This window comes from Pseudorasbora parva, chromosome 15, assembly GCF_024679245.1.
Source record: "Pseudorasbora parva isolate DD20220531a chromosome 15, ASM2467924v1, whole genome shotgun sequence".
NCBI lineage: Eukaryota > Metazoa > Chordata > Actinopteri > Cypriniformes > Gobionidae > Pseudorasbora > Pseudorasbora parva.
The window spans coordinates 38,890,937-38,904,221 of NC_090186.1; the positions used below are offsets into that span (position 1 = coordinate 38,890,937).

The 13,285-nt window shown below is 35.9% G+C and overlaps 1 protein-coding gene across 9 annotated transcripts in view; it reads right to left on the reverse strand.

Annotated features, from left to right (window-relative positions):
- Positions 1–13,285, reverse strand: part of mark3b (MAP/microtubule affinity-regulating kinase 3b) — a 107,640-nt gene that overhangs the window by 1,770 nt on the left and 92,585 nt on the right. For 3 of the 9 annotated variants that reach the window (XM_067418031.1, XM_067418034.1, XM_067418032.1), the window contains 7 exons: positions 13,027–13,177; positions 12,603–12,814; positions 12,029–12,132; positions 9,608–9,784; positions 7,425–7,694; positions 5,905–5,931; positions 1,374–1,418 (listed from right to left, as the gene is read on the reverse strand). In XM_067418031.1, the coding sequence (XP_067274132.1) occupies positions 1,374–1,418; positions 5,905–5,931; positions 7,425–7,694; positions 9,608–9,784; positions 12,029–12,132; positions 12,603–12,814; positions 13,027–13,177 (986 nt within the window). The remainder of the gene's footprint in view (positions 1–1,373; positions 1,419–5,904; positions 5,932–7,424; positions 7,695–9,607; positions 9,785–12,028; positions 12,133–12,602; positions 12,815–13,026; positions 13,178–13,285) is intronic. The other 6 variants (XM_067418033.1, XM_067418038.1, XM_067418036.1 and 3 more) reach the window with 4 other exon arrangements.

Here is a 13,285-nt window from a genome sequence, read left to right on the forward strand (position 1 = left end):
GGCTGTTTATTAGTACTTATGAAGCACATATTAATCCCTTATTCTGCATGACCTTATTCTACATCCCTTTATCCTGCCCAATACCTAAACTTAAATGCTACAAAAACTCCCTTACTAACTATTAATAAGCAGTAAATTAGGAGTTTATTGAGGCAAAAGTCATAGTTAAGAGTGAATATGTGCTCCCCATACTAAAGTGTTACCAGAAACTCATACAGGTTTGGAAAAGTATGACCGAATTTTCATTTTTGGCTGAACTATACCTTCAATATCAGACTCAGTTTAATTTGAATTATTTAGAAATCTTAGAGTGTTTGTATTTTAAATGTACATTAAAAAGATTTCTATTTCAAGTAAATGCTTTTTTTTATTTTTACTTTCCATGCAGCAAATCTTCATATTAGATTTGGTCACTTTTTGAAACGGTGGCATTAAAGCGGTGTTTGCGTTCAGAACGTTTCAGGCCTTTATTGTGAAGAGAATGGTGTGTGTACATGAACATAACAAAAAGAAGTTCTTGTCCTTCTTTTCCACTGTTTTCAGTAACAACACATCATGCACGGAGCAACCCGAGTGCATTTGACATGCAGTGAACACAAACGTAACCATGCAGAGATACAGGCACAGTGCAGTGAGCAAATCAAAGGTGCAAATATAACGAAGAATATAACAGAAAAAAAATACAGCATGTTTCCAAGCTCAGATCCACACAATCCACTACATATATGCTATATATGGTTGAGGGTGGTTGCCAAGGGATTTTAAAGATATTATATGAACAAACCCCTATCTCTTAAGTTCGGGTGACCAAACGTCCTGTTTTCCCAGGACAGACATTTTGGTTATAGATAGTATTTTGTGATATAACAATTTACTATCCATACAGAGGGGGCATACTTTAAATGTATTTAAATGAATAAGGTATCTTTAAGTAAACTTTGAGTATCATTTGAGTATCTCATTGCCAATCAAAATATGGTCACCCTATCGTAAGTATGAGTAACATTGCTATGACCTTAGCAAACGGCACTAATAATCCTGTTGTACTTCATTCTTGCCACGAGATGGCAGAGCAATAGAACTAGCTGCCAATGCCACCAAACGCTTACTGACTTTGTGGCATTGATATTCACAGAACAGATTTGGAGTTTATTGGTCCTTTTGAGACTCACATAAGCTTCACTGATTAAACTCAATGTACTTGATCTCTGGGAATTACGTCAGATGCCAGTTATGTATGTTTGTAGAGCATTAATCAACATAATGGGGTTAAGTCTGTGGAATAATGTCAGGCCTAATAAAAGTCCAGAAGGCAAACAAATGGGAAATGATGGTGTAAATTCAGAACTGTAAAACCAGATGTCCTGTCTCACCTTGAGTCCTCATACCTCCCATTTCTATCGCATTCTGCCGGCACTCTTTAAAAACCAGGATGAAAAAAAGAGAAAAATAGTTTAGAGGCAAGAAAATCTGAGACTTGCTGATAAAAGAAAGAAAGATAAGAAAACAATAGCGTTTCAGACATCCTAGGACAAAAGACAGATAAAAAAATCAAAGAAAACATGGAGAAGACGGCACCAACGGATACAACTTCCTGTGTAAGTGGAGTGGAGTACTGGACATGCTCTTAAAGTTGACCTGTGTGGAGAGATAGAGGGGATTACAGATACTCTTCCTGTACCCTATGATTCAACTTCCTGTTCCAAATAGTTTCCATGCGGTGGACATAACTGAGCTCATTCTGTCGGGAAAGACTTAAAAGGAAAGGGTTATGTACAATTATTTAAAAAAAAAAACATGCACATTTGCTTAAAAGAGAAAATGTGGGGCATAGCGGGGTAAGCTGTGCCATTTTTTATTCAAGCTATCTTCTAGGCATAGAGAAATGTGACAGCAGTGAAATTAATATAGCTAACTATTAATATTTAATATTCATTAATTTTTAGCATATTAATTTATATTTCAGGATATCTGCCATCAAGAGAAATTAGAATAAAGCTGAAAGCTTCCACTGGCACAACTTGCCCCAACCATATGACACACTTTATTTTTGAGGAAAGTTTTGATTTTTATTCACAAACATGTACACTACTGTTCAAAAATGTACTTAAAAAAAAAAAAAACTTAAAAATAATAAAAAATTGCTTTTAGCAAGGATGCATAAATTGTTTAAAAGTAACAGTAAATACATTTATAATGTTACAAAAGAATTAGAAATGTAAAAAAATGCACCAAATCAGCATAGAATGAGTTCTGCTTTGACTTTAGACTGATGGTGTTTTGCCGTCACAGGAGTACATTACATTTAAAAATACTGTATAAATGAATATTTTACAGTATTACAGTTTTTCTTGTGAATTTCAAATAAATACAGCCTTGGTCAGCATAAGAGACTTCTTTCAAAAATATTTTAAAAATCTCACCGACCTCAGAGTATTGAATGGTAGTGTAAGGATATATTGTTTTAGAAATGGACAAATTTGTTTTAAACATGTACAAATAATTTCTAGCATAAATTCTTCTTTTCTCATAGGCAGCTGTGTATGATGGGCTGTTTCTAAATGTATGGTCATATGTACAGTTTGCTAGATTACCTATCTGAGAGACTCATCTGATCCCTTTCTCTTTTATGACATTAATGCTACATAATACAAAACACATTAAATACAGATATATTCAGTTATTAGAGGACATTTATCATCCACATGAGAAAGAGATTAGGAGAGGTCATGCAGCGTGTGGGCAGTGTGCAGCAGTCAGCGGAGAGGACGGTGGCTGAGAAGTGCTCTTATGAGGCAACAACTACAGGCAAACTGCCTCTGAAATGGATCAACATCCACAGTGACAGCTTCCTTGCAGCATCCTGCCACTTCTGAAAGGAATATTACGGGTTAAATACAACTTAAGATCTCTTGATAACATCTGTGGCACAAAAAAAAAAAAAAAACAAGCAGCTTGTAGATGCCATAACGACACACTATAATCCCTGCATATTTAAAAATCATATCAAATGTGCAGAGGTCACATATTTTTTACATCATTTCAATATTTTAAATATAATATGAATATTTCAAAAAAATAAATATAAACATTAAATAATTTATTATATGATTTAAAGAGATAGTTCATCCAGAATTGAAAATTGTCATCAATTACTTGCCCTTGTGTCCTTCTGAACCCGTAAGACTTTCATTCATCTTCAAAACACAAATGAAGATTTTTTTTCATTCTGAGAAATTGTATCTTCACAGCTACGCAACTCATTTCATCTTTGCTACTACATTTCATTTGGAACTCACATTAAGAGACAAATTTAGATGCAATTTTACTGCCTAGAATGTAGTGAAACCTTATATGATAAACAGACTGAATTTAAGCTTTTATTCACAAATAAACATTGGTTAGCAAAAATAAACTTGATGCGTTAGCTTTGCTGAAGCTCAAACGTGCTGCGTAACCTGAGAACCTAATTGGTTCTCAAACAAGGCGAACATGCTTGAGCTTCCATTTTCCACAGCTGATATGCGAGTTGATGAATGTTTGTATGTGAATAAAGCCTAAATTAAATCTGTTCATCATAGTGATCAAGAACATTTTGAATAAACCACTCTATTCATATGGATTAGTTTTATGATCTCTTTATAATCTATTTAAAGTGTCAAAGTGGTAGTTGCACAGCTGTCAATGGAGGGACAGAAATCTCTCAGATTTCATCAAAAATATCTTCATTTGTGTTCCGAAGATGAACGAAAGTCTTACGGTTTTGGAAAGACATAAGGGTGAGTAAATGACAGAATTTACATTTTTGGGTGAACTATCCCTTTAAAATAAAATACAAATACATTTTTTAATATTATTTAAAATATGCAGTGATTTTTAAATAATTGCATTTGTGGTTTTTCACTGAACACACCTTTTTACAAACTGAGGAATGTACAATTTATTTCCTGTGTTAATTGACAATGGGCCACAGATGCTGTCAGTAGAGTTTAACTTGTATCCTGGAATATATATATATATATATTATATATATATATATATATATATATATATATATAAATAAAAAAATAAAAATAAATAAAAATAAATAAATATTTATTATATTTATATATATATATATATATATTGAACTTGCCTTAATGAACTTTAAAAAAAAAGATTAGATTACCTCACATCAAATAAAATAATCTAAATTCTCTCATTTATTAAGAACAAAAGTCACTGTCTTTAAACACATTTTAAAGGGACATCTGCCCAATTTCTGGATTACGCAAATCAGAAGTTCTCCATCGAAAAGCAAACGGTTATCTGTTAAAGTCATAACAGCACTGGCGGGAATAAAAGCGCTGGGATTGCGAGACCACCTGGAGGAACAATTCATCTGGGTAAGTCAAAAAGGAAGAGCTGGAAAATCAGAATCAGAAAATCCTGCTACTTCTAGAGGTGGATTCTGGAGCACGAGGACTGAAATAAGGGAAGGGTGTTTGTCACAACAGGAAATGGTGGTACCTTAACTCCAGAACTCTTGTAAAGAACACCTCTCAATCGCCACATCTGTCAGCAGCTAAATTAAGAGCCCAGTAGGGTGGCCTGAATTACACAACCAAGAGCAAGTCTGTTACCGCGTCGCAGGGGATGCATTTACGCATTCATTTCCTCATCGTTAGAAAAGATTCATATTTAAAGGTGAATCGCTGAGGCATATAACACAGTAGACATTCATGATGACCTACATGTACATCTCACAAAACCTGTCAAGAACATGTCTCCACCATATTTCACATCAAATATATGGAACAATAAATCATATTTACACATTAAAGAAAAAGGAGGATTTTTTTGCACATTATTTTCATGTAAATATGGCATGTTTTAAATACGTATTACTGCAATGCAGTAAAAAAAATTCACATTACTGTAAAGCATAAAAAGTTATTTAATTATTAAAAATTGATTTAATGAATATTATTTATAGTGTTATGATGGTAGCATTGTTATACTGCCTTAAATGTAAGCACATTTAAATAAACATCACTGTATATATATATATATATATATATATATATATATATATATATATATATATATATATATATATATATATATATATATATATATAAAATATTACAATTTAAATAATGTACTTTTAATATGTATAAAAATAATGTTACAGTAATGAGAATCACTATTGAGAATAATGAAAATGACATACAAAAAAATTGTGCTGTCACATCGATTAATCGTGATTATTCACATCTAAGATAAAACATTTTATTTACATAATGTGTGTATATACATTATATTTATATATGTGTGTATGTGTGGAACGCGCGCGCACACGCACACGCACACGCACACACACACACACACACACACACACACACACATTATGTTAGATGCAATTAATCGTGAATTATTGACTTGACAGCACTAATATATAATTGGATACATATAATTTATCCTCATTTTAAAGGTTAAATGTGACCCAGGCAAGTTTAAAAAACATTATTATTCAAGTCCAGAGGTTTGGATATTTCATGGCTGACTGAAGAATGCTGTCATTGAACATACATGCACCCATTACTGTACGCTGTAGGTAATCTAACAGCCTTCCTCGAGGACTAAAGACGTGAGTGGAGAATGAGGCTAGGAAGACTAATGAATCTATTGTGCTCAGCTGTATCCTATGAACAGGCATGCATGGGTGATTAGTACTGTCTTCAGGTGCTGTTCATCAGAAAACAGCAGAAGTCTCAGGCATGCTCAGTTGCACTCCGATTAAGAGGCAGTGTGTCAAAGGTGAGTGACAAGCAATTAATCGAAAAACATCTTCACACTAGGGTTAAGAGTTAAACTTCAAATTTCAGCTCTCTTTAACTGCACACAGCTCAACGAGGGTCCTACCTTTTGGTAAACCTGAATGACATATTTCTACAAAAAAAAAAACAGAAAACAGAGACATCGATCAACATCTGGAGTAGATGTGTCGTCTCTTGAGGACATAAAGGGGATTTCGGATGCCACTGATAACAACCTAAACAGTTCTGACACGCCAAAGCTACTGCATAACATCCAGTGTTTTTTACCATCTGTAAAAATGTAGAGTCCCCCTGTGATGTTTAAGTGTTATTTGTATGTTTATGTGGTGTTTTCAATATGCTTGAAGACAAACCATGTGCAAAAACAATTGCTGAGTGTTTTCTCCTCAAAACGGCACTGTATTAAAGACAGTCTTAAAGGGTTAGTTCACCCAAAAATGAAAATTAGCCCATGATTGAGTCACCCTCTAGTCATCCTAGGTGTATATGACATTCTTCTTTCAGTCGAACACAATCAGAGTTATATTAAAAAAGTCCTGGCTAATCCAAGCTTTAACATGGCAGGGATTGTTGCTCTGTTTTTGAATTCCATAAAAGTGCATCTGTCCATCAAATAACTGCTGCACATGGCTCTGGGCGTTTAATAAAGGCCTTCTGAAGCAAATCGTTGCATTTGTGTAAGAAAAATATCCATATTTAAAACGTTTTTTAATTAAAGTTCCAGCCGATCGCCTTCCGTGGAAAGTGTTGAAAGTGCCTTCTCGGAGTTCAAGATGCGTACGCGACGAAACCTTTAAACTGCTGAGGCACTTTCAACACTTTCTCCATAAACTGAATACGGAAAGCGATTGGCAGAAATGCTACTTTATAAAGTTTTAAATATAGATATTTTTCTTACACAAACACATCATTTCACTTCTAAAGGCATTTATTAACCTCCTTATATATTTTCTTTTATGAACTTCAAAAACAGAGCAACAATCTCTGCCATTATAAAGCTTGGATTAGCCAGGACTTGGTTCTTGGATCTGAAAGAAGAATGTCATATACACCTAGGATGACTTGAGGATGAGTAAATCATGCATTAACATTCTGATAAAATGACTTGTAGACAAGACTGTATAATTTGCGCTTCCTCTTCTTCTCATGAATCAGTTTCTGGTTCAAACATATATGGCTGAATTAAACCAATATTTCCACTTGCCAGTAGTTTACTACACTTGACTGTGTGGATCAGGCAGTCTGAGCTGGTGTGAGTAAGTGGAGACGGGGCTAATTTGCATATTCAATGTTCCGCGTATAAAGTGGACTTAAATATTCCATTTTGATTATCAAAAAAACTTTCAAGAGATAAAGCTATGGACTGCAGGGGGACTTTAAGTAGTTTCATAGTAGCTGTTTACAAAGTGCATCTTTTCCGGTAATGAACCTAGTTTTGAAACTATCAAACTGCTAATGCTCGCATACGGTATTTCAAATTCCCAAACTCCAAATGAACACTTTCCTTCCTATCCCAGTGAAAATGGATTTCCATTTGTAACAGTTATTGTCAAAGGTGTGTCGGAAGGTTTTGTTGTGTATTGAGAGCATGAAGCGTTCATTTACCTGCGCGTGAGCTTGGACGTGAGCTTCGTGAAGAGGTTTGTTGATCCGCGGCTCCGGGACTGTGAGAGTGGCGTGGCATCGTGCGATAAGGTCGGAGAGGCCGGGGGTCCGTTATAGGTGGCTGTTCGTCGCTCCCTCAGCTGGCCTCCGTGGAAAGTGCTGCGGCTCAGCGTGCCTCGCGGGAAACGCAGGCGGTCCGGGGGAGTCGCGCTACTAATACTGTTGGTGGAGGAGCCGGGGTTCCGCTGACTCGTCTGAGCTGCGCTCGTGCTGAAGAGGGAGAACTCAGGGTCACCATATGACAATATAGGAAAATCAGCGAGAAATGACAGGGCAACGGCCAGTTTATTTATGCAGTACTGTTATTAACTAAAACTATTAAAAACATTTTGGTAACACTTTATTTTACAGCATCGTTGTTACATGTACTTACCATAGTAATAACAGTAAATTATGCATAATTACACGCAACTAGCAAACCTCAACCAAACCCTAATCCTACCATAAAGTCCACGTAATGAATTATTATTACCCATTACTTAAATATTTAATTACACTGTAACAATGAAACCTTAAAATAAAGTGCAACCAAACATGTTTTGTTAACTGAAATAAAGCTAAGATGAAACAAAAAATATAAAAGAAAATGAAAATGTTGCTTTGGTTACTATCTAAAATAAGTACTAGAATCACAAAACAAACAAAAAACTATAAAAGAAATACATTACCAGTCAAAAGTTTTGAAACATAACTTTAAAAGTTAATTCAATAATTCTTTAAAAATATAATTCATTTCTGTGAAAAATTTTTTTTAAATAAATGTGGTTCTTTTTAACTTTTTATTAATAAAAGAATCCTGAAAAAAAGTATCACAGGTTATAAAAAAATATTAAGCAGCACAACTGTTTCTGCTGAAAATTCAGCTTTGCATCACAGAAATAAATTATATTTTAAAAGTATATTAAATATAAAAACTATTTTTTAATATTTATTTTAATATTGCACATTTTTATCATTTCTGATCAAATAAATGCAGGCTTAAAGGAACTGTATGTAAGAAATGTATTTCAATTAATCATAAAATAGCCCTGATATGTCACTCGACATTAAGAAATCATGTTCATTTCAAATGCTTATATCACTGACAACAGTAGTCCGGCCAGGATATTGTCATTTAAAAGTTGTTGTTGCAGCCCTCAACTGATGTTGATAATGTCATGTTTTGGCCTGAAGCTCCACCCTCCGCCTATCGTCCAATCAGGAAGTCAGTAGTGTTTGGGCATCCGGGTTGCCAGATCTGCTCTAGTTACCACAGCTGCAGCTACAAACGTTCCGATCTGGCAACCTCGAGTCAGGGGGAGGGGAAGAGGGATACACCTCTCTACAGTCATTTGAAAGTGATTGCAGTACCAGTTTTGGCTAAAATCTTACATACACTTACTATAATGAGCATAAGAGAATTCTTTCAAAAACATTAAAAATAGTAATGTTTCCAAACTTTTGACTTGAACCCTATATAAAACGCGTATAAAAAGACAAAAGCACATAAAACTACTAAAATAAAATATACTAAGATCCTAAATATAACACTGAAATTATGACAGAAGTTTCATTTTAGAGTAAACTATCCCTTTGAGCCAAAGTTAAAATGTCAAATGAATAATATAAGAGAATGTAGCAAAATATCAAACCAATACAATTAATCTGCAAACAAATGATGCTAAACCTTTTTCAGAAATAATTTCCATCAATGTTAAATAACCCAGTGTTTTAGAGATTTTTAGTGGATGTATGAAGTCAGTCTGCAATCTAGCTATCTGTGCTCAACAAAAGTCATAATCTGCAAACAGATGTTTTTTTGCACATATACTAATCAAAATAAACATATCAGCAGTCTTTCCACTAGTCGTTCACTAGGTTAATAGAGTTCATAACCTATATTAGTGGGTTTAGACACCAGGAAGTTAGTTAACGTTTTGAGTGGGAAGATGCAGGAACTTGTCAAACGTTAAAACACACCGGAAGCTCCATGATGAGTCCTCCCTAGTTGTTTGAAATACTAGAGGTATGAGACGAGGGTGGCAGGAAATCAGAGAGGTCATAGGGCGTTAGAGAGGAGGAGGAGGAGACGGGCGATGAAGAGACACACTAAGACTAGAGACAGACGCTATTCTCGTCTTTACTTGGGCCTGAAGAGGTCAAAGGCATTGTTGGGCGGTACGGTGCCGCGGCAGGTGTGTCCGGAGGCAGAGAGGGACGTGGCCTTTTGGTGGCGCAGACGGACCGAGGCCGATGAAGTGGCGAGAGCCACAGTGTAAGCCGTCGGACTCGTGCTGACACATCCCGACATTTCACTTAGACTGGCCAAAGGCAGACGGGCAAATAAACAGCATTGGGATGGATCAGACATACACGTACGAATAAAGCAGAGCAAATGAGATAAAACCCCAGTTAGAAAATGCATCGGATTATACAGGGATTCCTTAAAGGTACAGTGTGTAAATTTTTGCGGCATCTAGCGGTGAGGTTGTAAATTGCCACTGCCCACCGCTCACCCCTCCCATTCGAAGCACATAGAGAAGCTACGGATGCCGGCACAGGACAAAAAGTTTGTCGTCTGAGACTGCAAAGAGTAGCTAGCGCTCTGTAGAGCAGTTTGTTCAATTACAGCTACTGTAGAAACATGGTGGCGCAAAATGGTGACTTCATTGTAAGGGGACCCGAGGTGTGTGAAGAGAGAAATAGTTCCATTCTAAGCTAATAAATACATAAATAAAAACGGTTCATTATGTAAGGTCTTAATACACCACTGAAAACAGTTATGTATTATATTGGATTTCTGTTAACAGATCCTCATGAATATTACACATTGCACCTTTAAAGCGATGACAGTTCTACATCATTTAATCACCCTCATGTCGTTCCAAACCCGTATGATCTGGAACACAAATATTATAAAGAACATTATAAATATTTTAAAGAACGTTTCAACTCTTTTTGTCCATATAATGATAGTTAACGTGGTCCAAGACAACACTGAGGCACTCTTCGAAACATTTTCTTTTGTGTTCCACAGAAGAAGAAAAAAAGAAACTACTATTCAAACGTTTGAGGTCGGTAAGATTTTGTTTTTCAAAAAAAAAAGAGTCTCTTCTGCTCATTTGATCAAAAATACTGCAATATTACAATTTAAGTAATCGTTTTCTATATACATTTTAAAATTTATTTCTGCGATCCAAATCTGAATTTTCAGCATCATTACTCCAGTATTCAGTGTCACATGATTCTTCAGAAATCATTCGGATATGATGATGATGCTCAAGAAACATTTATGATTATTCTCAATGTTAACCAAAGTTTTGAATAGTAGTGTATAATGGTTTGGAAAGACATTTTTGAGTGTACTATCACTTCAAGACTAGTCGATTAGGTGTTAAGGCAACCCAGCGACTTTATTTTGCGTATCCCTAACATGGGATTGAGCACATGGTTGCTCTTTGTCTCTCTGGACTGCATGGCAAATCGAAGTGGTTCAGCGCAACAGCCTGGCACAGCAAAGTTGACCATTGTGTTTTTGTGACACGTCATTGCTGTCAATCAGCAGGACAGAGGTGCCTTTGTCAAAAAAGTCTGATGCAAACATCCCAAATGAACCTGGAGTTCTGGTGTGCCCATAAGTGACACATTCTTCATCTGTATTTCCACAGATCTTCCACCTGAACTTTCATCATTATATTATTCATAAATGCTTAGACAGCACTATTGCAACACTATGGACCCTAATCTCATTGTCAGTCTTCTGCCCTGTGCAGGGCAGACTGTAGAAGGGATTGGCGTCAAGTGAAGCATTTTCATTTAATTTTTCTTATAGTATGTCCAATAAATTATGGGATATAAGATACTAGGGCTGTTATAATGCATTATATTATATTATAATAATACACAATACTATATTATATAGTATTGTGTATTATAATAATACACAATACTATATAATATTATAATTATAAAATATGTTGAATATTTTGAAAAAGTATTGCCATTTGAACTGTTTTGAATTTTATCATTTGAATTTTATAAGGTTTTATCCTTATAAAGACATTGAAGATAAGATATAAGATATTGCTTGTGCTGATATATCAAGGGTACAAGTACAAAAAGGGCATAAAACCGTGGATCTCATGTTAAACGCTGTCAAGGGTGTTTAAAGAAACACACCAAACTATATTTAATTAAATCACAGCCTTTTGTAAATTAAGTGGATACCATCATTTTACATTTTCATCTGATTAATTATACAGCCCTAGAAGTAACAGCAGTAAAATTCAGCAATTAAGTCTAAGGTCTACATGATGAAGTAATGTAAAGTATTAAAACAGCTCAATCTTCCTGCATAAGGAAAAAAACAAGTGAAGCTCCACAAACACCAAGAAACCTGTAGATGACAAGAACTGCTTTTGTAAAGTTATCTGGTTGTGTGAGGATGAACACATGCACTATATTCCTTGTTGTCAGTCATAGTTTTGAATAACACAATGGCATTTCGGATGAGAAATTCACAACATTTGACCTAAAAATGAGAGGTTTCAGTCTCAGGGACTCACCTGTTTTCTTTTCCGTTCTGGATGACGGCTTGGCGGTCTGTGGTATTCCTCTCACTACAAACGTACGTGTTTCTCCTGGTCATACCACTGGACACAGAATTGCTCTGCAGAAAAACATGTTGCCAAGTCAAGTCTCCATTATTTTTTCCATAGCATTTTATACAATATAAATGGTTTCAGAGCAGCAGAACACATCTCTAGTTTATATCACAGTATAAACTAGAGAAAAAAACAACAGAATAGGGCTTGTGTGTGTATATCGGGACCGTGCACTGTCTGAGGCGTTTTCAGTTAGTGCAAATAAGATCGTTTTCATGGACATGGGTCCAGGTACTCCTCTCCGAAAACGGACAAATAAAGACACTTAGATGCTTAATTGCTATTTGGAGCATAATTTTTGTGAAAACCTTCAAAAAATTTCACTTGTTTTGCCTGTAGCTCGAAATTATCCCATGCGCATTTCAACTCCCTTTGCCAGCATTGGTCACATATGTATATGAGCAACACACTGTTCAAATTGATTTTATCATACAAACAATAGAATTAGGAAAACTCTTGGGTGGTAGTAACTCACCCCGGGGGCACCGGCGCTCTTTTTCCGGTCAGGAATGTCGGCCTTGTTTGGGTTGTTGGCGTTGCCCAGCATGGGGCTCGGTGGAGCCATGCCACGGCTTCCAGACGAGCTGGACTTACGTGCCTGTGCACTGCCCTCCTCTTTATGGTCACTTTCTGCAGAAGTGGTCTGACTTCTCTTAGGGTAACCAACTGAAGGAATAGTTGGACCAGCTGTGAATGGAGAAGAATGGAGATTAGAAAGACAAAGACCTCATCGCAGGTACCAAATCAGGCCAAGTCAAGTCAACCTTATTTATATTTGATTCCATTCAATTCCAAAATAGTATCCATGCAGCAAAATTGGTCAGTTTTGAAACAAATTCGATTGAAATATAAAGCAGCTCTACCAGAGACAATGCGTAAAAACTAAAAAGCGTGTTCACCCTGGTCACTGTAGCGACGCTGTTTCTGGTTGGTTGAGATGTTCTTTTGGACTTTGAGGTGAGACGGTGACTGGCCGTTATTGTGCTCGCTGTTGGGTCTGGCCTTGGCTAGTGAGAGGTTACTGCTGGAGCTGGAATCACTCACCTCCAACTGTGATCATACAAAAAAAAACATATAAACTGTATGAGACAGACTCTTCTTGTGTCTGGATGTCAGAGCTGACGTCTGGCAAATGCAGGATTAGTGCGCAGTGGGAAA